The sequence below is a fragment of the Photinus pyralis genome, unplaced genomic scaffold (assembly GCF_008802855.1).
Source record: "Photinus pyralis isolate 1611_PpyrPB1 unplaced genomic scaffold, Ppyr1.3 Ppyr1.4_LG5, whole genome shotgun sequence".
Taxonomy (NCBI): domain Eukaryota; kingdom Metazoa; phylum Arthropoda; class Insecta; order Coleoptera; family Lampyridae; genus Photinus; species Photinus pyralis.
In genome coordinates this window covers 27,245,038-27,272,793 of record NW_022170596.1, presented here as the reverse complement: position 1 = coordinate 27,272,793, position 27,756 = coordinate 27,245,038, and the positions used below count along the sequence as shown (strand labels likewise).

At 40.1% G+C, this 27,756-nt stretch overlaps 1 protein-coding gene across 11 annotated transcripts in view; it reads right to left on the bottom strand.

Moving 5' to 3' along the window:
- The window catches only part of LOC116170228 (regulating synaptic membrane exocytosis protein 2), an 85,927-nt gene that overhangs the window by 11,723 nt on the left and 46,448 nt on the right, over window positions 1–27,756 (bottom strand). For 3 of the 11 annotated variants that reach the window (XR_004145192.1, XM_031486460.1, XM_031486465.1), the window contains exons 1-13: window positions 16,028–17,325; window positions 15,777–15,981; window positions 14,901–15,250; window positions 8,934–9,154; window positions 8,259–8,497; window positions 7,521–7,734; window positions 7,297–7,470; window positions 6,749–7,045; window positions 6,280–6,701; window positions 5,638–6,182; window positions 1,652–1,869; window positions 1,435–1,599; window positions 1,171–1,318 (exon numbers count right to left, since the gene is read on the bottom strand). Coding sequence is in view for 10 of the 11 variants with exons in the window: in XM_031486460.1 (XP_031342320.1) it covers window positions 1,171–1,318; window positions 1,435–1,599; window positions 1,652–1,869; window positions 5,638–6,182; window positions 6,280–6,701; window positions 6,749–7,045; window positions 7,297–7,470; window positions 7,521–7,734; window positions 8,259–8,497; window positions 8,934–9,154; window positions 14,901–15,250; window positions 15,777–15,981; window positions 16,028–16,137 (3,308 nt within the window). In the remaining variant the exon portion in view is untranslated. Of the gene's footprint in view, window positions 1–280; window positions 417–1,170; window positions 1,319–1,434; window positions 1,600–1,651; window positions 1,870–5,637; window positions 6,183–6,279; window positions 6,702–6,748; window positions 7,046–7,296; window positions 7,471–7,520; window positions 7,735–8,258; window positions 8,498–8,692; window positions 8,773–8,933; window positions 9,155–14,900; window positions 15,251–15,776; window positions 15,982–16,027; window positions 17,327–19,822; window positions 20,616–27,756 lie in introns of those variants that run through there. The other 8 variants (XM_031486461.1, XM_031486462.1, XM_031486466.1 and 5 more) reach the window with 8 other exon arrangements.

The following is a 27,756-nucleotide window of genomic DNA, read 5'->3' as shown; positions in this document are numbered from 1 at the left end:
TATTTTTCCAATATGGCGGATTGACTACAGAGGAGCCTTAAGCATAAATGCATTTTCTCTAAAAGTAACCTTTAATAAGGGATTGATAGGTACATTTTTGTTTAGAATTGTCCCCTATTTTTTCCGAAGTGTGATCTCCCTGGACTATGGGAAGGGGGAAGCAACGCATGCGTCAAAAAATAATTGTGCGTGTACATAATTAAATGATATTAGAAAAAAAAATGTAAAGCACAAGCGGCCCCGAGCACATCTCGCACACCCACACATGTATTATACTTACGACGATCCCTCGGAGCTAGAAATGGAGTTTAAACTTGAAGCTCGCTGGCTGGAGTCACGGGTCGGTACAGGAACGACCTCTTGTGATCGCTGTATGTTGCTACTTGTCGAGATACGTTTTCTACTGTATCCGCTGTCTGAAGTTATAAAATAATAATTTAGCGCCGGCTACTTTAATTAATAAACATTGCCAATTTGCGTGTTTTTGTTGTTACTTCATTTAAGATTTATCCAGACAGCGTTCTTAGTTCAAATATCAATAACAAACATTAATTAGGCGTAGAAGAACTCTTGCACAAGCATCTCTTCCGGTACTGTAAAGTGTATTTTCAACGTGCGAGAATTTCTATATTCATTTAAAATTCTCGCATTCTGTACAATTACTACAAGACGTAGCACAAGTATACTATAGCACAAACATTATTAGCAGCAAGCATAAAATACTACGAACGCTAACTGGACAAGCAGTACCATTTCTAATGGCCTCACTAACTAATCTACTACTTTTGCAATCTACACGCTTGCAATTTCCTTTTCTACTGAGTATATTGATCGATATTTAAATACAACTAACCTCATTATAATTTATGAACAATTGAAACTGGTGTACATGTGTGATATGGCAACATAAAACTAGTGTAAACATCAGAAGCGACAGACTTGAACCAACCGACAATGATACAGTCATGCGAATGCACTTTCTACGTCTGCGCCGATTACCACAAAGAAGAAAACACTCATAAACTACCAGGGAGATTCAAATCTGTCGCCCCCTTCTGATGATTATATGAATCATGTAAGCTCTCTCTATGTACCTGTCTCCGTGTTTGCTCTTTAGGGATCAAATTAGGAAAGTTCAGGGGAAAAAGTAGGGGCAACAAAAGTCCCAACCTGTCACCGTCAACCGATCCCTCTCCGTCACTCGACGCCGACGAGCCCTGCTTCGAAAGTCTAACATCTCCCGGCAAGACTTCCTCAGAACGATGTACCGTAAACGAAGTTTTCCCCCTTCGACCGAAACCCATCCGCCTCTTTCGACCTGAATCGTTACAATTAGATTAAGAGAGGAAGGGGGAGAGTTGTGTAAGGAGCGAGCATAACACGTTAACACGGTTTTGCAATGTACAGATCCCGCGGATACCTTCACACACCTACCTGTGGCGGATAACTGACTGGTCGAATTGCTCTTTTTGCTCAAACCCATGAACTGACCGGAACGATCGCGATCTCTCTCCCGATGGCCCTCTTTCCTTATCGTTTCTTTTTGAGGAACTTCTAACCCATGTATTTGACCTACTGCCGTATCACTTAAACTACCATCTGCAATTGTACGATAGAGAGAACCGGTACGATGGCTCGGATACAATTTTACCAGTCTTTTCGTCCACGGGGGGATCGGAGTTGGAGAGGCTTCGAGTGAATTGGCCACGCTTGACGCTGCCCTCTCGATGGTGATGGTGACGGTGGTGGTGATGGTGATGTTCCAACGGACCTCGCAAGTCTGCCTCTTGGTGATCCCTTGAACCTTTGGTTGGCACTTCTCGATGTCTTGAGTATACGTAACGCTCGCCGGATCCGCTGAACTCCGCACTATTTGTAAGGGAAACACTAGCGGTAAAACTAGCAGAACTACAAGGGCTACAAGCGAATGTGACTTTTCCTACGCGTTTGAACAAATTTTGTATTTTCTCATCCGAATCACTTTCTTCGCGTCTAGTAACTTCCTCAAACTGCTCATCGTCAGAAAAATCCGATATGGACTCGTTTTGGATTGCAATTCCATTGACCGTACCGGATTTAACTTCGTCAATGATAGATTTTAAGGCGCATAATTTAGGCGAATTAATTTTAACTTTTTTTTCGATCGCGTCAGAGGGTTTGTGTTTTAAGAGAGACGCTTGGGAATCGGTGCTCGGTCGTTTGGTGGTTTTAGCACTATGATCTAGGGGTTTTTTGAAAAGTGCCGTCGAGGATTCGTTTTGAAAAATATCCATGGTTTCCACTTTGTTTGTTTCCAAAAAGGTGTTGATTGGGTGATTATTGATAAAGGAGTTGATTTTATTATCGTGACTAGCAAGGGTTTGAGCGCAGTGCGAATTAAAATATGTTAGTGATTTTGTGTCGTCAGCGGGAAGCTCAACATTTTTAGTATCACTACAAAAACAATTGACAAAATGAAACACTCCATATACACCTTTGAACATTTAGATTCAATTCAGTGTCGGACTGGCAGACTTTTGGATCCTCAAGTTAATTGAGCTGAAGGTTTCCACCCACCTCATTTTTCAAAGTAAATACTGACGTACCTAATTGCAGACTGCTATGAGTTCCAAAATGCGTTTTTAAAATGACATTTGCATTTACTTTGTTAAAATTTCTCTGCGCCTTATTTTCTAAATAGAATTAGCACTATTTTTAATGAAAAAAAAAGCTAAAAACAACAAACCAAAAATTCAAGATGGATGTTGTAGCTGAATGGTTAAAACCAAATTATAGCATTAATTAAGTTACCAATTCATTTAATAATCAATTTTGTTCATATTAGTTAATACTTGATAATTTTTTTCGTTAAAAAAGAATAACAAAGTCGAATTAAACATACAAAAATTCAAAAATAAATTAAAAGAATTTTTAGTTAGTAAAGCTTACTACTCCATAAAGTTTTTTTCTGATAAATATCTATCTAGTCTAAAGTAAATACCTACCTATCTATCTTGTTTTTATATTTATACCTGTACCTTTTATGTAATATTTTATCTATATTTGTAATATTTGTTTATAATTCTTGTTGTGTTAGTATGTAGGCGAAGGGGATATACCCCCCCCAGAAGAATTGAGTTATCATCATAGCTATTAGATATTTAGGTAATACTCCGCTATCCGCTCCGCCCACTTTAAAATAAAGGCAATAATATATAAGTATATATAGAGAGCAATTTTGGTTTTGGTTAAAGTCCAAAGTCACTATAAAATCTAAATATTCTGTAGTATTCAGTGAATGATCAGTGTTGGCAGTCAACGATTTGGCTATTCGGCATTGATCGGCAATTCGCTACATTGATGCCCAAAATAGCAAATAGGTATCAGGTACTTAGTACTGCTACTGAGGTGAGGTACCTGCGTCCTGCCTTTCACGAAATGACGAAAATAAGAATTTTAAATTTTAAAAACAGGAATTTTTTTGCCCATAACTTTTGATTGAGACGTCTAATCGAAAAAGTACGAATTGTTTTGGATTCTACGCACCAAAATTAATAAGAAAAAGAGTTTTCCCGAGAAATTTTGGTGTAGTCGATTTTTGGCAAAAAAGGAAGGTAATAGCTGCCTTTTTTTTGCGCAGAAAAAAAATTGTCTCAGATCGACCGGAAAAAAATATTTTCTTATAGATTGCGGCCTGTAGAATCCATAATTCCAAACAGTTCCAAGATCGGACTACTAGATCAAAAGTTACAGCCCTTTGAATTTTTTGTCGAAATTGGTTTTTTGCCCATAAATATACCTATTATTCAAAGTTTTCGTTGACTAATTAAAGCAAAAGCAATAATGGGGCCTATCGGCAGTAAGAAATAAAATACCGTTCTAATCTAATCTTTTTCGCCTGTGCAACCCAATTTCTATTTCTTACCCCCCCCCTTCTAGTACGCACTGGGTGACTGTATGTGCCACGAACTTGTTTAATCCCCCCCAGAATAAATTTCTACGTACGCCACTGGTACGGTGATTTGGACGAAATTTTTATGACATGTTTTTGAGGCCATTTCGCATCGATTTTGAGAATTTGACACCTGGGAAATTTCGCTGGGCGGCCGGGGAGCATCGTCGTCGAGGTACACGGGCGCGTTTAAAAATTCGCCGCTTCCGTACGGGTCGAGTTAGGACGTCGCTGTTCCGGCTCGGGAGGGTTCCGATTTTGGTATTGTTAAGAAAATTCCTACGGCATCCGTCGGGGTAGTTGCCATAAGAAGCGAAAATTTTAGAAAAAAATTCGTAGCTCGAAAACGTTACCGGATTTCCTTTTGCGGTTTTCGTAAGATCGCGAGGGACGTAGAGGAGCGTGTTCGTGCGGCGATAGGATTCTGGGGGTAAATCGAATTTGGAAACTCCGCGACCCGGAGCGTCACTCTCGAAAAGGGAGTTTTTCGCGTTTTCCACCTTTAGTGCCGCAGTTGGACTTCCACGTAATTGCGCCACACAGGCCGGCTAATTCTAATTCAAATGTTCTAGACCAAACTTGAATCAGTACAAAAAATCTGCCCATTTAACCTAATCTCCATCTTAAAAAATCTGATACAATTGAATACAGAACGATCCTCGAGATCTTCACACATCCATCATCTTTACAACACACCTTAAGGGGTTGATTCTGTCCCACCAGAACAGAATTGCTTGTAAAATAAATTTTTGGAACCGGCATTTAGTTTTACTTTTATTAGAGGTGCGTAGGTACATACAAAATTTTATTTAAATTGCGCAAATACACAAGTTAGGTTGCGCATGCGCATTTTTTTATTCGTCTGCATAATTGCTTGAGGTTTAAGGAATATTTACTAATACAGAAAACTGGATATTCATATGTTCTCTGTAACAAGAAAGCTCTTTTTTGGAGATTTGGTTAGTTTTTGGACTGCAACTGTTTGGCCCGTTAGTCTACAAAAAACAATAGCGACCTTTAGTATATATTCCGAAGAACATATGTATCAATTTTATAATATTCGTACGCATGGAGCGACAGACAGCAACACAAAATTACAAATGATCTCGAAGACCGTAAGTAATCACATAAGACTTAAGACAGCCGAAAAGAATTCCCCCCCTCCCCCTGCTGAACCACCTGCGTGCTCTGAGGCTGATGGAAAATATACAGCAATTGGCAAATTGGTGAAAATTTCGATTACCCACTAAAACCGACTTTGTGATTCAATGGTAGAGCGTTGGGCTATAAATCCGGGGGTCGGGTGTGGGTGTTCGAACCTGGGTTGAGGTGAATTTTTCATCTGTGGCAGAGATGGGAATTACCTTAGACCAGTTTCGAGCATTCTGCCAATTACTCCGAATTAGGTTTTCCTGCAGTTTTCCTAATTCGTAAGGTAAATACCAGAGTAATATACAACACCTTAAGACCTTCTGCAGAGACACCTCTAAAAAAGCATTATGCGGGTCACTCTGTAATTGGGCGCAAGCCTGTTGAGGGCGCAGAACAAGAAGGGATAATAAATAAATAAAATTACTCATCTTTGACAAGTTTTTAAAGAGGAAGCCCAATCCGGGGCTTTTGAACTCGCCAGTCCGACACCGACTCGCATCCGATATTACAGGCGCATGCCATTTGGCCGTACTAATGGCGCTTTGTAACCTTACCTTGGCATTTTAGTACCACGTGGGCGTTCGGATTGTGTTGAAAAAGCACTACTAGTAACGGAAGCAACTGATTCCATATCACTATCAAAGTCAACAAGTCCTAAAGGGTCCCTATCTCGCTCGGGAGACATCGGTCTTCTAATACGTGAATGGTTAGCTAAATCACTATCACTAAGACCACTATATCTTCTCTCCCATCCGTATCCACTACTCCTATACGTGTGTATGTTTCGTATTCGTTGCCGATTCGCCCTTTCCTCCAAGTCTTGCGCAACTCTCTCCTGCAACGCTCTGGCCAAAGCATGAGGCACTTGCGGAAGTTGCCTTTTCTTTGGCGAACCCGTCGGCGTCGCTGTGGCGGAGCGCGATTGAAACCTCGGGGCGGAATAGGACGTCTGGTAATCCAGAATACGGCCGTCGGGCGGTGAAAGTGACCTGTGGTCGGTCGCCGATCTTCTAGGCGATTTCGAACGGGAGCGGGACATATGAACACTAGGTGATTCGCAGGGTGCCGCCGAATGAGATCTTTGCCCAGGCATTCCACTCTAGAAACCACAAATCGGATAAGAATGCAACTCCGAACAGTGCAAGTAATTATAAATTGCCCCATCTTACTGCCATCGCGGCCTGAAAAACACTTACCCTCCTAGAGCTACCGTATTGCTGGGCCGGCTCTTGGTCCCTTCTAGATCTCCTATCAGATTCTCTAGGGGGACTAGTTGAACTTCCAACGCTACTTACGCTAGCGCCGTCCGCGCCCCTTCGTTCCCTTCCGCCGTCGATTTCGCATTCGGAAGGCGTATCGGAATCGGAAAACCGAGAGCCGGTACTCGGAGGCGACAAATGTTCGCTGGGCGTTAACGCGACGTCTTCGTGAGGTCCCAGGGTTCTCCACATGGGCTGCTCGTCGAGAGGCCACAGCTCGATCACGGCTTCGCCCAGAAAATCGTTTGCGCCGTACCGAACGTAATCCCACACCGTTATTTCTAAAGCTCGCAATCGTAGATCGGTACGTCGCAAGCCCGAGTACACAAAGGTTTGATTCCACATCGGGTCGGTCGTACCTGAAAGCATGTGTGGGTTTTTGTGATGGCGCCGTGCGGTACTTTACCTCCAAGTGTTCGGGTTCGTCGTTTCGACTTCTCCGATCTATCGGGCAGAAGAAAAAGCTTACAGTAGGGATTTCTCGGTTGGTGAGGTGAGCGAGGGATAAGACCGGCGGCACATACAATCGTGACCAGTAGTTGAAGCGTTGCCGGTTCAAAGGTTAATCTCAGTTGTATGCGTCCGCCGACACTGGGAGCTATCGGGGGTACGGCGCGAGGTCTCTCGGGGCTCCCCGGTGACGTCACGAGAACGTGCGGTCGCTCGTACGCCTCCCTGCTGGTCCATTGCATTCCTCCCTGACCTATTCGGTGATAGCGCCTTTAGTGTAAGACACTCACACGGATAAAATTGTATCTCATGTGCAAATCGTCCAGTTTTAACACTAGCTGTTGTTGCTCCCATATATTAACATTTAAAAGTACAGCTACTAACGCTAAGCTTTGAAGAAAAGAACTAAATTAAGTAGTGTGTGCTATGTGTAAGTGCTCTAGTGTTAAAAAAGGGCAAACAATGTGTCAGGTGTAAACGATACAATTTGAGAAAAAGCCATACCTCTGTGGGCGACCGATTGCCTCCAGGTGGCCTGTGCTGCTCTCCGACTGCACATGCTACGAGATACGATCAGTTCGACGTTAGCCTCGTGCTTACTTTCGGCGATTATATCCGAGACTTCCTGATAGGACTTGCCCTGCAGTAATCTGCCGTTCCATTCGATCACTTCGTCGCCTAAAATTAGAAAGTGTAGACGAGCTTCACACATTTTACAAGACCAAAACCTGCTCTGAGCTGCCCTTCAATGTCGGCGATACTTCCTTTTTTCACTTTCTCAATAACCGCCCCTTTCTGATTATTTTCTAGCATTTTACCGCCGATTATTTTCAATCCGAGTATAGCGGCGCTCGAACCGGTCGCCTCGCGCGTCCCCCTCCTCAGTATCATGTGCCCTATCATTCTGGTACCGTCGGCCGACACTTGCCAGGATAACGGGTGCTGTTATAAAGACGGAGTTAGTTTTTTTGACAGGCTTTTTTTGCGGTTTTGCGTTAAGCTGCAGTAATAAATTTGACACAATGCATCTAACCCAGAATGTAGTAAAAAGACATTGTGTAACTGCCAACGATATCAAATTGTTGGGAGGATGCCAATGTTGTATGCGTAAAACATATCCAATAAGAATGATAATCGCAGCTAAGGATTTATCACCCTTATACTTCGCTAAGTTTAATTCTTGAGAGTATTTCGCGTGTAATTAAATGAAGTTATGCTATACCCTCGAATGGTCGACACATTCAGATTTCGAGTAATACAAATAAAACACAAAAATGAGAAACATCCACATCTCAGAGCCATGCAGGCGTTTGAAGAGACACGTAGGTCATGCTCATCACAAGGAAGATACTGTACTTACAACAGTAAGGTTTTTTTAAGACTCGACAAGTGACGAATTTTTATGTAAGCTCTACATTCTAAAAAGTGGCACTTCTATTCTAACTAGTATAGTTTTAAGTAAGCACCTTTGGCCCGTCCCCTCGCGTCGAGTCTTCGCTGGAAGTAAAAGTAGAAGAAGTGTCAATTCCAGAATCGCGATGCGAGTCTTGCGAACCTTGCCTATCCCAATTTTCGTGTTGATCAAATCTGACAGTCTTCTTTCTTCTTTCGGTAAAGCATCGATTGTCGGCAGTAACGTCTTGGAGCGGGCGATGCTGTGGGGCCACAATGTAGTGGCTCAATGGCGCCCAATCTCCATTGTCCCCTAAACATCGTTATGACTAAGGAGCCTATTCTTTGCCTAATATCCTACACTAGCCCCTCCCAGGTCTCATTTTTACCTACGCGAAATTTTGAGAAAAATACTTAAAATGCAGGAATAAAGAAGTGCACAGAGCGGCGTGTACACCACCATGCAGTTTACAACATCAACCAACGATCTGCAAAAGAAAACCCTCACCGCTAAAAAATTTTTTATTTTCTCATCGAGAATGGCTTGGCGACTCAACGGATCGGAAATAATATCTCGATCGTGGCTACCTGTAAACGTGAGCTTATTAAAACTGAACAAGGCATTTACTATAACACCCTCATCTAATTGAACTTTTCGAAACATACTACTATGGGAGCAACAACTCAAATTTTAATATAAAATACGTTTTATAATAGCTCACACGCAGTCCCCTTAATTACTCACTTACCTTTCTCACTATCCCGCTCGTCGCTTCCACACTCGGGCGTCGATCTCAAATCGTCTTCCGAACTAGAGAAGGACCGCTGAATTTGAGGCTGAGGCGGAGGAGGTTGATGTTTCTTCGTCGAGCCGCTTCTTTTATGCTTTTTGTTCGTGTTCGTCGTCGAAGGCAACCTTTGTTGGGGTATGTCCATTGGCGACGTCTCTGGCTCGTTTGAATCGGGATATCTGCAAAACGCATTAATTACCCGATCAATTTTTATTATAAATTATCAAACAACTTAAGGGTTGTAGTGCATTACCACCTTTTAGATCCTTTTCTGGGTAAAGTAGATTAAGATTGACTTTTATCTAAACTTTGGCACTCAATATCAAAACTTGCCTTGCATATTTTTGCATATTTGCGACTTACGCTACCATTACATTAAATATGTATATAACGACTACCTTTTTCAGCGTATGCGAAATAATCGCTCATTCAAAACAGAGATTCGCGTTTAGTCCAGGCTATACACGGTGTCCATTTTTCGAGTGCCACTATGGGGATCTCACTTATCTTAAGAGATAGAAAGTTGGTTAAATGGGGGCAAAGTTGCCAATTTTCGTGCCGAATAAGAATCTGAAAAGAAATTTGAAATATCTTCAATAGTTTTGAAGATATCGCAAAAAAACGAAAATTTCTGATTTTCGTTTTTAATTTTTTTATGATAAACTAATCGTATAGTAGACATTTCTAATTAACACATTATTGGGACACTTTTTAATGGAGATTTCAAATATGGCATCCTGTTTTTAATAACTTTCAAGATGACGGAGAAACACGTGGCAACTTTAGTTTTTCTTATGGGCGCCATTTTGAATTTTCACATTTTGGGATTACGTCTTTTTTTCTCTTTACAAAGATATATCACACATGGTGGTTCAGTATCACATTTTTCCTAAAAATACAATTTTTAATTTTTTGAGAAGAGTGCTTTGGAAAAACAAAACGTTCTTTTGTTGTAAACAAAAGTTTGACAGTTTGATCCATCTGTCTGGTTGCAGCGTTGTCAGAGAAGTAGAAATTCGATTTTCATCTGAACAGAATTGAACTTTCGTTTTGCAAGAATTATTTTTAAAATTAGAACAAAATACATAACAACATGTGTTCAAATTGCTCACCTCCTAATTCTGAGCACAGTGCCACTCTCGTCCTAAGATTTGCTATGGCTCTTGACACATCCCTGCTTCTAATCTTGTTCCTGAGAGTGCTCACAATTCTATAACGAAGTTCATCAAGGTCGGCTGGCAATGTTTTGTAAATTTCATTTTTCATTGTTCCCCACAAAAAATATTCCAAGGGAGACAGGTGAGTGACCGCGCCGGCCAGCGTACGTCGCCATTATTAGCAATAACATGATTGGGGAACAATTCCGATAAGCATTCCCCAACCCCCCTTGCGTTATGGGGCGGTGCGCCATCTTGCTGGAACCATATCGAGTTCAAACGATGAAGAGGAACGTTATTGTCAATAAAATCGGTTAGAAATGTCCTCAGGAAATGGAGGTACCGATCAGCATTTAGAGTCTCTTAAGGACCGATTATTGTATCGCCCAATAAACCGACCCATACTTTAACGCTAAAACGTCGTCGTTCTTGAAATTGATGAGAATTTTCAATTGACCAGTAATGTTCATTACCAAAATTTCAAAATTTTTACCGCTTGCAAAATTGTCTGCACCTATTCATTGGGTCTATCACCATATTGTTGTCTACATCTTTTAAAAGAACCCCAAGTTTTTATGCAGCAAAGAAAAATACCTCAAACTAGATTGTTGCCGCTCTGGATAACGCTGGAAGTATGTCATGTGGGCATTTCGATGAGAAGTGTAGTAAATTTGGATCATATCTATTTCATCTGCACTTGAAAAAGGCATTTTCGCATACAACTAGCATAAACCTAGTAAATGGCACTACATGAAATAAGTCAACCTTTTGTTCACAACAAAAGAAGGTTTTTTTTTCCAAAGCACTCTTCTCAAATAATTAAAAATTGTATTTTTAGGAAAAATGTGATACTGAACCACCATGTGTGATATATTGTTGTAAAGGGAAAAAAAGACGTAATCTCAAAATGTGAAAATTCAAAATGGCGCCCATAAGAAAAACTAAAGTTTCTACGTGTTTCTCCGTCATCTTGAAAGTTATTAAAAACAGGATGCCATATTTGAAATCTCCATTAAAAAGTGTCCGAATAATGTGTTAATTAGAAATGTCTACTACAATTAGTTTATCATAAAAAAATAAATTTTCGTTTTTTTGCGATTTCTTCAAAACTATTGAAGATATTTCAAATTTCTTTTCAGATTCTTATTCGGCACGAAAATTGGCAACTTTGCCCCCATTTAACCAACTCTCTATCTCTTAAGATAAGTGAGATCCCCATAGTGGCACTCGAAAAATGGACACCGTGTATAATATTTTTGTATGAAAAAAATTAGTTACCGGGCGAAACCGGGTTTTTCAGGCAGATAAAATGAATAGAAATTAGGAAAAAATAATTAAAACAGCTGAATTTTTCCGCGGGTGAAATCACGAGGGTTGAAAGGGGTGGAAAGTGGTGGCACAACTATTAATTTTAGACGAAAATGTTCAATGTAAAAGTTATAGAGATTAAAAAAATGAGCAACTTTTGTATCTACACTATTTTCACATAACCTCCAATTTTCCTAGAAAAACCGGAAAAAATGTTTTGTTCGTTTTTTATTCTTATTTTTGCGAAAAAAAGTCGTAACGGTTTGAAATTTGGAGGAAACATAGCTTGTTTCATGATAAAAAGAAGATAATTTTTTGGGCCCGTAAAGTTGAACCGTTTCCAAGATCTCACGATTTCTGAAAAAACCACCTCTTTTTCAAGGGGATGAAAAATCTATTTTTTTTCATCGTACAGAGGTGCGCGGGGTAGCAAAATTTTCGGGAAGACTTATATTTTAATAAACAAAAATAAAAAAATATTATTCCTATAGCAAAAATTCGAGAAAATCGCCAAGAACCGGAAAAACAGTTTTAAGATATACACAGGTTTTGACATGATAAATCAACATGTTGGATGTTAATAAAGATTTTTTCGAAATCTGTCTTCTTCCTTCTCTTTAATGTTTGCCCAAATATTCTCTTTTGTTATCTTATGCTCAACTGTTTTAGTTAAAACATCTTCATTATTTCTTTTTTAGCGCATTTTTGCAAATTTATTTGTAAAAAGTAGCTTTTAATCTCACTTTGGCTGGCTGGCTGGCTGCTGGCAGCAAATGTGGGCGCGTAGAAGAACTCTTGTAGAAAGGCAACGGGTGTACGTGTATCTACAAGGCCGTGTAATTTGTAAACCTTGGGGACAGGGCTACATGATGTGGGGTTGGCGACATCTGGGCGTCATCCTTGAGCGTAGTTTATTATAACGTGAAGGTTTTTCAGTTTTTTCCTATCTTCTACTACAGTTTTGGTCCGATTCTTTTGAAATTGGTGTCGTCGGAAAGATGTTGTAAACGCGCACAACTCCTGCGTGGCGGAATTTTGTTTTTTGGCCTAGGGGCGAAATTAACGACCTTTTGCAAGGCGCGCGCGCGCGTCTTCGAGAGGTAGTCAACTTCGGGCACCTTTTACCTTCCGTTGCGAATTCTGTCACGCGTTTTAACGTTTCGTAAACCTCGAATGGCTGTCTCTCTTTCTCGTGTCGCCAATAGAAGCTCGAGCAATGAGAAGTGCCCCCCAAAAATTAAGTACTATCTTGTGGAAGGTTTTTAGCGAGATCCACCAAAATGTGGGTGTAATATAAGTATGCACCGAAAAAGGAAAAAGGAGTAGCCTCCGACAAGATCTAACTGATGGTGGAGAAAAATCTTCAAACGCGAATTGCGGGTGAACGGGACATCGGAAGTGGGTACCGTCAAAGGGAATGTGGTATCCTTCGACAAGATTCATGGTTGAGTAAAAAGTGGCTAATAGAATACTGATCTGCCACACAAAAATGCGCTGAAGTCCCTTCGATCTCACACGAGGACTTTGATAATTTTTCTGCATTTTTACCGCAATAAAAGCAATTCGAAAATAAAATCGAATTATGTATCTTGCTTTCTGATTCTTAAACAATTTATTTTTGTTCACTGACTCTTCTTCCTGCTTATCTTATAGCTGATGCAATTGCGTTAGGCCTGTTGATAAACTTGCAAAATCTGCAATAAGAACGTTGGTTTTACCGGCCAAAGCAAATGATTTGAGATGTCAAACCTGCAGGAATAAACTTTATGAGGATTTTATTCATAATTCGTGTAAATTAACGATCAACAGGCCCAGCTTAATCCCATCAGCTGTAAAACAGGCAGGAAGAAGAGTTAGTGAACAAAAACAAATTGTTCAGGATTCGATTTTACTTCGAATTGCTTTTATTGCAGTAAAAATGCGCAGAAAAAAGAAACAATAAAGATGTTTTAATTAAGGCAGTTGGGCACTGGGAAACAAAAGAAAATATAATAACATTAAAGAGGAGAGAGAAGACAGATTTCCAAAACTTTTTATTAGCGCGGATCCAACACGTTAATTTATTTGCAAAAAAGCCTATTTACTTACTGTCAAAAACGGTGTATCTTAAAACTGTTCCTCCCGTTTTTGCCGCTTTTCTTGAAGTTTTTCTATTGGAATAATATTTTTTATTTTTTATTATTAAAATGTAAGTCGTTACGAAAATTTTGCTACCCCGCGCACCTCTGTACGATGAAAAAAAATAGATTTTTCATCCCCTTGAAAAAGGGGTGATTTTTTACAGAAATCGTTAGATCTTGGAAACGGTTCAACTTTATGGGCCCAAGCAATTATCTTGTTTTATCATAAAACAGGCTATGTTACCTCCAAATTTCAAACCCCTACGACATTTTTCCGCAAAAATAAGAATAAAAAACGAAAAAAACAGTTTTCCCGGTTTTTCTAGGAAAATTGGAGGTTATGTGAAAATAGTGCAGATACAAAAGTTGCTCATTTTTTTAATCTCTATAACTTTTACATTTAACGTTTTCGTCTAAAATTAATAGTTTTGCCACAATTTGCAAAATACCACTTTCCACCCCTTTCAACCTCCGTGATTTCAACCGCGGAAAAATTCAGCTGTTTTAATTATTTTTTCCCAAATTCTATTCATTTCACCTGCCTGAAAAACCCGGTTTCGCCCGGTAACTAATATTTTTTTGAAAATAAATCATTTTAGAGCTATTTAGCCTGGACTAGTTGTTAAAAATGATTTTCGAAAAACTCCCGAACCGGAAGGAATACAGTTTAACGAAAACCTAAGTAAATCCGCCGAGAGAAAAATCACAGGAGAAACTTATTTAAAAAAATATGAAGTGTTGGTTCCCTCCACGACACCATTCCGTTACATACTTATACGGTGATATTTTTTAAAAAGTAGACATAGGGATTTACGTGTATTTTTCCCTATGTCTACTTTTAAAAGACAAAATTCTTCTGAAACGCAACGAAAACAAATAAAGATGTCATTTGAATATTGTTACTTTGGCTTTACAGAAAATAAATCTCTCCTTATATCTTAATATCATTGCTAAGAGACGCCCCTAACTAGGTCCATTGGTTTTAGGATACTGAATTTATGCCATTATCAAAAGTATGGTCAAATTAAAAGGAATTTAACGTTTCTCTTCAAGCTGTTTCTAAGGGGAAGATAAAAAGGAGCCAAAAACCCCATAAATAAACGCGGAAACCTTTTCGAGTATAAAACACGCAATCAAAGGAACGAGTGATGCAAGTACTTTGCTCGCGCTCATCTGATCCCCTTTGGGGAGACTTGCGTAAATTACGAATTAAAAAGTGTACCGCAAACATGAATTATTTCTGATGCGATGCGCCTACGGAGTGAATGCGGTTGCCATGGAAATTGGATTTTAAAAGCATACGTGGGAAGGCAAGCAGAAGTAGGTGAATGACATCTCACCTTCTAGGAACCAGATGTGGATGTTGTCGCATCAAGCCTTCGAGTTCGCCTTGGTAATACCTCGGATCGTCTTCATTGTAAGCCTGTTGGTATCTCTCACAGGACGGCCCTCTGTTCGAGTCCTGCTCGGAATACTGGCGCCTCAGGGGACAGCCGGATCGCTGAAGGGGCTGATTTTCTTTTTCGGCGGCGGAATGTGCACGTTCTAATTTCGGTCGTTTATCTGAAGGCGCTTGCTGATGATGTTGCTGTAGAAGATGTTCGGTTTCCGTCGTACCGCCTAACATCCACTGTCCCGTTTTTCCCAACAATTCCTGCTTTTTCCGGCACAATATGCACACCCAGACCACCTAAAAAAGAATCAGTTACACAACGCGAACCGCAAATACATCACGTAACGAACGCCGACGCGAGCGGGCACAAAATCGTATTCCAATATGTCAAGAAAACAGCAATAAGGAAGTTCTAAAACTCAAATCAGAAAGGGCGCGAAACTTGATCTAATACAAGTGGGGAGAGAGCGAATCAATAAGCAGTGTGGTGTCCTTTGAGCATGACGTCAACCCCCCTCCCACACAATCCCATTGCATGTACAATGAACACCCACGCGCCCGGGCTAACCGTCAATGGGTGTTGTAAATCTTGATATACAGGCATATTAGTACTATAAGGAACACTCATTGCAAACTTTTCGAAATCACCCCCTTTCCTCCACTAAAACAACAAAGAGTTTCTTTGGAGACCCACTTCCTCCCGATCTAATGTTTACGTTGCGTAGGGGTAGGCTATAAAATCGAGGGAATTCTATTTACTCACTAACGAACTCGTGCTCTATTTAGGGTAAGTATACAAATGACCAAGATTAAAATCACTTACCTTGTTTGATCTAAGAGTCACTTTACCGCCGCATCTCGCACAACATCTTATATTACAATAGTTACAAAGGTGTCCTACACCATCCGCGAATTTGGTCTTAAGGCATATTTGGCAAGTTGCATCTAATTCTATTCCCGCTTTCTTATGTTGTTCGCTACGAGCCCGTATCGTATCCTCCAAAAGCTGTACCTCGGTCGCCTTACGCCTAAAAACATTCTCCAACTAAGCACTCTCGCTCAAAATCTCCATACCTCATGATCTCTTGCTCGCGCTCCTCCTCCTGCTTCTGCCGTAACATAACGGACTCGATGATGGCCCGTTCCTCAGGAGTGAGGTGCGAGAGATCCGGCCCTTCCTCCATGCTACCCCCCGCTAACCATCACAATCCAACTACCCCGCGATGGACAGCCGGAGTTGTACGCGAAACGTTATCAAACTGTCCATCTTGCTGAGATTAGGCAGGAATCGAACATGCGGAACTGCTTCGCAGGCGGATCCGTTCGCGTTATCTTACGCACGTAAACTGAAAGCCGGAGACACCCGCACCTGAATCGCGCGTCGCTGCAGCTTTCGATAATACCGCGATTGTCTTTGCCTTCGTCGGCCAAATATCACAGTTTGCAATTACCCATTCATGCAGCTTTAATAAATAATAAGATGAGTTAAGAGGCTACCAATGGTGATTGTTGTACATCGTGACGTCACGATACTGGGCTATTGATTTTCGCCACTAGGCGTGCGCACTGCTCTCTTTTTGACTTGCCATGTATATCTGTTAAAAATTAGTACACGTAATAATCAACGCGACATCTATTGATCAATTATTACAGAATACTACTTCTTTATGCTCATACATTTCGGCACATACAGTACAATTCGTATTATTGTTGTTCTATTTACGAGAAAGACAACTTTTTGAACTCGAGTCCAAGTTTTTTGTAGGCATATAATAAGTGAGTTCCGAGCCAAATATCTTTTTTTCGAGAAGACTGTGAAAAACAGCATCTCTATATTTTTATATAAAAAACGTATCTAAGTGAACAATGCGGCATTTGTGAATATCCCTCTCCTTTCTTTGCCAACTCCCCAGAAAAAAATACGCCATGACAACCATCTGGTATATACCAATCATATTCCAAGAGTGTTAAGTTCAGTAAATGAATAATGAACCGACAGAAATGAATTCGTGCACACCCACACCTGCAGAAAATCAGAAAAACTCGTCTCCGTCATTCACCCCTCCTTTCGACGTAAATTGAGAAAACGTGAAGGAACGGCGGAGAAGATTCGAAAAAGTAGAGAAAGCTTAAAGAACACGCATTAAAAATGTTCAAAGGAAGCGTGGAGAAAGCTCGAAGAAGGTTCGAAGGAAACGTCTAGAAAAGGGACGTAACGAAGGATCGGAAGTGTGGCCGAGAAGGTTTGAAGAAACCCCCAAAAAAGTGCCGAGAAGAATCGAGCGATGTGCGAAAAAGGGCTGAAGAAGGCATTAAGAAGGTTCAAAAGTGACGCGGGTCCGTTAACTTGGCCCCCCCACTGAGAGATTTCATAGTCGTATTATTTTGAAATGAATGCGCTCATATGCGCCACCGATAATAACTCTTGCGCCATTATCGTTTTTTAGAAATCCGAAAAAACATTTGGGGGGGCCAAGTGAACGTAGCCCCCCCCCCCCAGTACGTATTTTGTCCCTTGTAACTAGGTCACCTGATACATTTGGTTATGCGCTCAATTGCGCCACTTGAATTAAAGCTAGCGCCATTACGGTTAAGCCGTGACAAATTTTCAAAAAGTGGGGGGGCCAACTTAACGTTTTTAAAAGTTACTTTTTTTTAACATCTTTTCATACGAAATTGTACTCTCAGGTATGCGCTGAAATGCGCCGTAAAAAGATATCTTTGCGCCATTATTGTTTTTTGGTTATCCTTAAATATATTTGGGGGGGGCCAAGTGAACGGAATCCCCCATAACGCATTTTGCTACCGGTATTTGTGCCACTTGATACATCTGGTTATGAGCTCAATTGCGCCACTTGAATTAAAGCTAGCGCCATTACGGTTAAGCCATAAAAAATTTTTAAAAAGTGGAGGGTCTAACTTAGCGTTTTCAAAAGTTATTTCCGGAAGTGCGTCCATTTTGAAAATATTTTACATCGATTCGGCCTTCGGAGTAACTCCTAAATACAAATTTTTAAAAACCTACCTATTTTACTTTCCCAGAATCGTTTAACTAAAGCTCCCAAAAAAACACCCTGTAGAGTGTTTCTGAAACACTATAATGGCGCCAAGATTTTTGTTTACGGCGCATTTTAGCGCATGATGAAAGGTACGATGTAGTAGAAAAAACATGTTAAAAAACGTAACTTTTGAAAACGTTAAGTTAGCCCCCCCCACTTTTTAAAAATTTTTTATGGCTTAACCGTAATGGCGCTAGCTTTAATTCAAGTGGCGCAATTGAGCGCATAACCAAATGTATCAGGTGACCTAGTTACAAGGGACAAAATACGTACGGGGGGGGGCTACGTTCACTTGCCCCCCCCAAATTTTTTTCGGATTTCTAAAAAACGATAATGGCGCAAAAGTTATTATCGGTGGCGCATATGAGCGCATTCAGTTCAAAATAATACGAGTATGAAATCTCTCAGTGGGGGGGCCAAGTTAACGGACCCAAGTGACGCGGTTTGGAACCCTTGCGGCGAGAAGACTGGAAGACGTGTTGAAAAGGCTCGAAGTAAGAGGCATGAAAAAGGTTCGAAAAAAGCATCGAAAGAGGTTCAAAGGGAAGTAAAGTCGGTAACATGCCAGGGTAACGTATGAATTTCAATAACGGACCCCCCCTTCGCCCAACCTTTGATGATTTTTTTATGTGTAATCGATAAATATATAGCCGTAAGGCTAATAGTTAAATATCATTAACTGTCGTGATATTGAAATAGTACAGTAAATTCTAATTCTGGTCTAAAATGATTGTTACTTATACATAGCGACCAAAAATGAGTGACCGTCGAGTCACCTTTGGAATTTTTGTTTACATGGGAAATCGTACTTAACTCGAACTTCCAAAGGCGACTCGACAGTCACGCAAAGAACAATTCGCAACGCAAGCGACAGAGCCCCCGGCACCCCTTCACTGGCTGGGAGGATTCCATACCCAGACCCCCCGGTGTTTTAAGAATGGCCCCCCCCCCCTAAACATAATCCTGTAGTCGCCCCTAATAACCGATTACCGTATTATGTTCCTGATGTTATATGTCGTTGCCGTTCTAACACCTAACATTTCTGCTAAGACGTATGTGGGTATCTTGTTTGGAAATTGGAAGGGAAGATTGGAGACGGTGTCAATACAGTCGTCATGGGTGGTCTGCTCGCCACGAAGAGTACATTGGAGGCTCCCAGAAAGTGAATTCAGAGTAGACGCCACCCATACCGGAGCAAACTAGGAACTAATATTATACAGAGTCCTGCAAAAGTACGTCGGTCTTTCCTAGCTCATATCTACGTATATTCAAAAAAACATTTTGTGCAAATATGTTAACAATAGATGGTTGAGAACCTAGACAATTTATTTTTGAATATACAGGGTGTCCTAATTTTAGGGTACCAATAAATAACTTTTTTTTAAAATATTGTGTATACAGGCTGATTCAAATTCGAGGGCCACCATGGAGATCTCGAGAACTGTAAGAGATAGGTAGGTAGTTTAAATTTGGCAAAGTATTTTGACGCTTAACAAAATGCAATTTTGAAACTGAAAAAAATCCGACTACTTTCGGAGATATCCGGAAAAAACCGAAAATTTTGCAAAATCAATCAACTACTACAGTTTTCAAGATATTTAGTTCGTTCTTTTTGCATTCGTTAGCTTATAGCTCCGGCATCTCAACCAAGAAAACTCTTACCGATTAATGTGCGCATGCGCAGGTTGAACCACAATGTCAACTTTCTTATTTATAGAATTTTGTTGAAATGTTAACCAAAGATTCTTCTAGTAAAGGCAAGCAGATCGCATAGTATTAATATTAGCGCTAATCCGATATACAAACTTACTCATTTTAGAGACTATAGCTGCCATCGCTGTATCGAAATTTCCCGGGACATTCCGTCGGATTACTTGATAGGCTGACGTCACTTTGGGGGCCATTAATCTATGCTCTCGAGCTTCTCTTACCGACCGTTAGGGCCTTACTAGTTTTGCATAGACCCTTCAGTTTTTCCCACGTTAATTGCTTTGATACTCTGTAATGGACAATAAGCCACGAGGCAGCCGAGAAGGCCACTACGCCACTCAAAAACATAAATCACTTCCGCCACAACTAACTGAAACTCATGACACATGACCGTCAAGTAACAAACCTGTCAAGTCACATTTGGGACCTATGCAAAATAAGATGATGGAAAAATATTACTGCAACCAAATTCAACAATCACATTCCATTCCCACATAAACAAACAAACAAAAACCCTGATCCATCGTACCAGCCGAAAACAAATATCGTAACTGAATTCCAAAGCCGCCTTCCTGCGAATGGTTAAAATATAAAATACATGTAAACAGTTGCATAGCACTCATTCATTTTTTCGAAAGCTGCAGTCTATCCGAACACCTCGCGGAATGTTCAGCCGCACTATCTGGTAGTATTCCAAAGCATCAGTCACAGTACTGATCCATGTGGTACCCCATTCGAGTATCACGTGAGTCGTTCCTGACGGCAATCTAACCGCCACTTATTTTCTAATGGGGTGGTCCAGGGGCGGACTGGCCCGGGGGGGCGGGTGGCGATTGCCACCTGGCCTGTACGTCATAATGGCCCGTTGGAAATTTATAAGTATGTGCTGTATTTAGTTTCTTGCACTATTAATAAGTTATTAACACGTTTCTCTAACTGGGGTTGATGTTGGTTGTTAAAAAATTAAAAAATTCTGTTTTAATTGAAGTGTTTTACAATGAATTTATCATTTTTTGTCGTAGCATGAAAGTGATGAAATACAATGACAGGCGACGCGCCTCGTTTGGATTGTATATTTTATTACTTTTAATTATCAGCTGCAATTTAAAAAAAACCTGTATTGTAATTGATTTCTGAAAAAGGAGTACTTTAAAATGAAGCAAAAAATGTTTTTGTGGTGCACCGCAGAGCTACCCTCCCGCCACCTTCATTACTACACTAATACTTTAATGGCCCGTAACCTATGCAATTCCACCTGGCCCGCCGCTGACTAGAAACCAATTTCGAAAGAAAATTCAAAGGGCTGTAACTTTTGAACTAGTAGCCCAATTTTGGAACTGTTTGAAATTATGGATTCTATAGGCCACATTCTATAAAAAAAAGTTTTCCGGGTCGATCTGAGACAATTTGATTTCGGGGCTCAAAAAAAGGCAGTGTATAACCTTCCTTTTTTACCAAAAATTGACTGCACCAAAATTTCTCGGGAAAACACTTTTTCTTATTAATTTTGGTGCGTAGAATCCAAAACAAATCGTACTTTTTCGATCGGACGTCTCAATCAAAAGTTTTAATTATCAGCTGCAATTTAAAAAAAAAACTGTATTGTAATTGATTTCCGAAAAAGGAGTACTAAAATGAAGCAAAAAAATGTTTTTGTGGTGCACCGCAGAGCTCCCCCCCCCCCCCCATGCAATTCCACCTGGCCCGTAAGTACCCAGTCCGCCCCTGGGGTGGTCGCTGGAATTTTGTTCATGGCCTCCATAATTATTAATTCGTACGTTCCAGACAAGGTCACACTTACTTGTTTAGGGAAGAGCTGGTCCCTACTAGCCTCTCCATTTTTCTCTGATAACAATCTTACAGGAGTGCTCCAGGCGTCATGCTCTAGCTCGTGAGGGTGGCCGCTCTCCGTGCCCTTGTTAGCCACCCCTGCGTTTTAACGCAATTTATGCGGCGGAATGTAGGTATTTCGTAGTCCCACCGTGGCTTGACCTTAGGCATGGTTTCTTCGAGCTTCTTGCAACACGTGCGGAGAAGATGGGCAGGACGAGAACAATAGCGGCTACCACACATGGAGATGTGGGGTATCGTACAGCCTAATTTATGGCAGGCCACAGAGAGAATTTCCAGCTGCCTACAGAGGATAGGCAAGAGATCATCCCTTTCTTGATGCCGCAAAATAGAGTCGCCTAGAAGCAGTAAATGGGAAACCCCCAGAAATGTTAAGGGGCGCCAAGGGGGCTATAAGGAAGCAACGAGAAGACTCGACGGAAGAATAATTATAGTATTGTATTAGGAAATATGCCCTAAAAGGAAGAGGATAGATAAACCATGTGCCAAATAAATGAGATACCACCAAGGAAGTTGAAGACGTGGATAGGTGGAGGGAAGGGAGGGCGAAATTTTGTGTCCAGGCATCTTTCACCAAAATTGCGGATGAATCTAGCACTCCAGTCTCCAATAGTTTGGAAGGAAGTGCCAACGTCGCATTCAGGAAAATGTTCTAAAAATCAATTAAAACTGCACTAACAAACTGCATATTATAAAGATAGTTTAGAATTACGTCGGATTACACGTGCCAATTGTTTTCCCCAGTCGGCACGTGGCGTAAAAACGCATATGATGACGTGCAGTACCGCCTATGTACCTTGTATGATTTGTTGCCTATCGCCCGAGATCGAAAATTCCCAAATAAAAAGAAGATAAATCCAAAAACTCTTATTTGCGCGTCACGTGACGCCGGTTTTATGTTTTCCATTCAAATTTCGAGGAAGCCCTTCATTTTACTCGTAATTTCATTACATCCACCTAATGACGTATGTAAATACGTTATAATCTTATTTTGTCCTTGTCTTTTTTTAGAAAAACATAATTGGCGGAAAACTTATCAACAAATTACGTTTTAGTCTAGTAGTAGTACAACGTTCGTTATTTTAGGTGAAGCAAGTTTTCTCGCGCATTTTCTCTACGAGAGAAATTCTACTTGTGAAAATTGTTTATAATCTAGCAGAAAGGAATGTTTTAAAAAAACTTTTACCGAATTGAACTGAGTGTGAAGGAATTTAAGTAAGTTTCTAATTTTTTTCTCTTGTAATATTGCAAATTTTCATTAATTGACGCGAAACGTGCGGCTTGCAAAAAAAACGCGCCTTTTATTTAAATAACGCTACACCTAAAGACGACCTTCTAAAGCTGGTTCGAGTAAATATGCCCCAGAATTTTGTGAGAAAGTCGACAATTTGTCTTTGCACCGGCACCTAAAACGAGAAAGTCTACAATTTATTAACAAAAAACAATTAACCGGGCAGGTTCAATTTAATTTCTAATTCTGCAATTCATGAAATTATAATTTAAAATAAGTAGAGCAATATTTTGCGGAACTACAGTTTTATTTTTTAATAGGGACATGTGCCGTAAATTGTTTTTTTTTAAATTTATGTACCTACTACAAGACGCATACCAGCATTCGGAAAAACTGCGTAACCTACCTATTTATTCACGTGGAAATTACCTACGCGTTCGCGAAGAAATAAGCGAGCTGTGGAAATTGTGTAAAAGAATAAGGCCAGAGGTCTGCGTGACCTTTAGGCATCCGTTTGATGATCTTTTCACCCATACATCTGCATTACTTATGGCCTCCGGTAAGTCTATTGCGTAGTGCCGCATTTTCGCTTTTCTCTAAAAAAAATGCCACCGTAAGGTTACCGGTAGAGAATTTTTATTGTTTCGTAATTTGCGCCAATATGATGCAATATTGGTATCCTTGAAGATCTGTAACACTTCCCTGAAGGTGGTTAAGTGAAATTTTGACCGAATAGTTTGGTCAAGGTTGCTTCTGCCATTTTTGACATTGCTATTACTCTTCACATAATTATTTATAAACCGTGCAGATGGTAAACTTCGCATCCTCAGCCATGACAAAGAATGGCAATATTGCAATTTCCGGTTGTTCTACCATTAATCTACTGACCTAAGCGATTACCAAACTAGAAGAACCTACCGAAGGACCCGTCCTAAATCGTAGAGTCTTTTGACCCTTGGATTTAATGAGTAAAGTTCTTTGTAACAAAAACTTTGTTGCAGTAAGAAATTCACCTATTAATTAGAACTAATTCTCAATTAGCATAAAATAAAGATTACAGTATGTGCCAATTAATTAGACAAAGGCTAGGTTCGCAAATCAAAATTAGGTCAGGCTGGGCTCTTCTGGTTCTCGGTAAATTTTGTAGACATTTTAACAAGAAGACGTTTAAAAGACGCACCTACATTAAAAGTGCGCATGCGCATAAATAAACAATCGTCAGTTAGGTATGAAATTTCCCTCGGTTTCACGGCAGGAAACTCCAGAAACCACTCTGCTCCACTTGGAGCCATCACAGACGTTCAAACGCCATCTTACTCCACTAGGCGCATTCAGGTCACCATGCTCTTCTTAGTGCCACCGTAGTCTTCCTGTCGAAACCCTGCCTTTCTTAGCGCTCTTGTATTTATCTTGGCCTGACTGTTTTGTTTCTCTCCTGCGTGTCACTTTTCTTGCCACGATTCCGATCTTCTGGGTGCAGATCCTTCTAGGTGCCGCTCCTGTGCTTCTTGCCCCTTAAACACGAAATTTTTTTATTATCCCTCTCTTGTTTTGGGCCCTCAACAGGCATGCGCCCAATTACAGAGTGACCCGCACAATGCTATTTAGAGGTGCCCCCCTAAATTTCAACTTTAAACAACGAACTATGACTTTCAATACAAATACGACATTAAAATTGAACGTGACTAATTTAATTTAACGTAAAAAAATTAATTTGACTTGATATCGCCTCTCTACGTCTTCGTACTATAACGTAAATTAAATTACGTGCTTTATTTATTACAATAAATGTATAACAGCCTTAAAATATTATTTCGAATGCACAATTTATAACAGCGCGAACTATTTATTACTTCGGCGTTGAAATGTACTGAAACTCAATTTGTTTGCTTATATATCTAACCCCCCCCCTTTCTCGAAAGGTTTCGAGCACTTCCGAAGCCATCCGACTATTCTAGAACGTTCTCAAACAAACACGTCACATTTCTCTGAAAGATTACCTCACATTCGTCTTCGTTCTTTATCGCCGATGACTAATTTTTCATGGCGCATCGATGTCTATTGAAATTTCTGGAATGTTCGCTACAATACCATGAAGAATAGAAGCAGATGTCATCCCCCACCCTCACCCCAATATTTAAAAAATCTGGTCGAATGTCTGGATTATCTATGAACCGTCTTTTTTTAAATTGGCCGGAAATAACCCAAATTTTTCGTCCAAAAATAGAAGCGTGTATATTTGTTTGTTTTTGAATAATTGTATTTTTGAATTTGTTTTTTATTTAAAAAAAATGCGGGGCGTTCGGTGTTCCATTAAAAAAAATGGGGCTATTTCCAGCCAATTCGAAAGTGAAAAATTGTCATTATGGCCAATAAATTCTTTGCCGACGACTCTGATTTGAAAAAAATCCGTTCGGGACTTACGGCGCATCCTGTATAACACCAAGACCGTTACTTAACTTTGCAACAAAAAAAGAAATTGTAGTTCGACCTGAAAAAGACCATCTCTAATAAATTTTAACCTGAAACAAATGCAAATCACAAACAAGTGTAAAGTTGACGCAGGGTAATAATGGAAAAAAAACCAGGGCCGGATTGATCATTAACGGAGCCGTGTACCACGTTTTCGGTGCGGGGTCTTCTTGTGGGTTGGCGATGCTGAACCTCGCCCTGAGATTATGCTGCATATATACTGCATAATAAAGCATATTTATTATTAAAAAAAAATACCAGCACGAAGCACGAGTTAAAGCAAAAAGTGAATAGATGAAAAAATCAAGTAGACACGACTTCTTCAAATTTTTTGGATTCTTTAAAATCTTTATTTTTTACATTTTTGAAGTCTCTAAATCTACAGATTATTCAGATTCCTGCTTCCATTTCACGATTCAGACTTTGCAGCTTCTTTACATTCCGTCAGATTCTTCTGTTTCTATATGTCTATATGTATTCTATATATTTTTATGATCCCTGAGCTTCTTCCTTGGATTCTTTCGTTCCTTGGGATTCTTTAAAATCTCAGACTCAAGCGTTTTTTTAATTCGTCTAGATTACTCAGGTTCTTCGGATTCTTTGATAATCTTCAATTCCTCCATATTCCAGTTCGGATTCCATCGGTTTTTCTTATTGTTACAATTCTTCAGGTACATAAGATTCTTCAAATTCTGATTTTGCAACAGATTCTTAGAAGCTTCTTCAGATTTCTCCTTTTCTTCGAATTTTTCCTCTTATTGAAATTCTTCATTTTCATAATCATAAGGTATAAAGTACTATTAATATCATATTTAAAAAATTCAAAATGGCGCACAGTAACCATTTTAGAAGTTAGACGTGTAAATTTTGCCAAAAATTAGTATATTATACCTTACCCCCCTTCTAAATTTCAACTCGATATGCCCTACCGTCTACAATTTAGGTGGGAGGGGGGGGGGGGGAGGAGGTTGATCAAAAATTTGTTATACAGGGTGTGTCACTAGCCAATAGTACAATGAATAATCAAGCGGCAATGACGCGTATGCAGAAATTAAGTATGCGTCTCTTTGTAATTTGTACAGGGTGTCCCAAATTGGAGAATGACCATTGAAATTTCGAGCACCTAAACTAAAAGACGCGAAGTCGGTTAAATGAACGAGAGTAACGCTTTAGATGCTTTCGTATTTTTATGTTTCACGGATGTGTCAAGACGATTTTCCATGAATGCCTTTGTTTCATAGCCACCTGCAGGTCAGGATGTAAAAAATTGAGGATGGTCCCAAAAAAAACCGAAACGCAGGATGCAAATTTCGGTTATTGGTTATGGGCCACTGTTATACATATTACGTTTATCTATTTTGTTAAAAAAAATGCCCAAATACAAATCGACGTGTCCCCACCCTTTTTTAACCACCAATCGTGTAAATTTGTATTATTGAATTCATATTTGCCTGATATACACAACAGAGAATTTCAGAAATCCCGCGAATAATAAGGTCACGATCCCATTACCAAAAGGTAAGTGGTATATCCCCCGGTGTATTTGGTAAAAAAAGAAAATTTGCCAGATACCACTGGCGCACCTGGCGATTCTGCCCAAAAGTTTTTCAGCTCGTCCTTTTATGCCTAAAAATATGTGCACCAAATTTGGTTCCAATCAGTTCAGCTGTATAGCGAGAAATGAGAGTACAGACAGACATCATCAAGATTTTGTTTGATTCGGTTTCCTGGTGCATCAAAACGTATATTTCCGTCAAAAAGGTGGGGTGCCATTTTTTACCCCATTGCAATACTAACGCGCAGATGGTAAAAAAATCCCTTTCAGCTCGGCCGATCAGGTGTTGGTAGATTTCTTTAACCGCATTAACATAGTGTCCGCCATTTTGTTCCAATATAGCAGAATTGGATGATTCAATTCAGTTCAATTTAAACAAGTATAAATTGTGCACAACACTTGTGCAGATAAAGCGCATTTTTTAACCGAAATAGCTTTTGTTTTGGCATCACCAATGGATATATTTCTTACAGACGTCTCAATCGCCCTTTGTGAGTACCCTCTTCCGACAATCCGGTCTTGAGGTATAAGGGAATATACCCGATCACGATAAGGGGTTGAGGCGGAAGGCTATGGTTGGTAGAAATTAATTCCTTTCGTTGAGACCTTTCATTAGAGTACCATGAAGGATAAAACTAGTTCCACTCCCTCCACCTCGTACTTTGATAAGAGGACAGAAAGAAGGGCAGTAGTTGGTAGAAAACGGTTCGTTTCGTTGAGACCTTCAATTAGAATACAATGAGAGATAAAATTAATGTTTAATACCTCCCCCCCCCAGGCCCCGTCGCTAACTGATCTCGAAAACGAGTCGCATGGGAGACCCCCTTTTAGACAGCGAAATTTGATGGCCGTCTGGCACACCTTCAAGGTATAGGGTACATATTGCAAAAAATTCCAGGACTCTAGGACCATTCCTCTAGAAGTA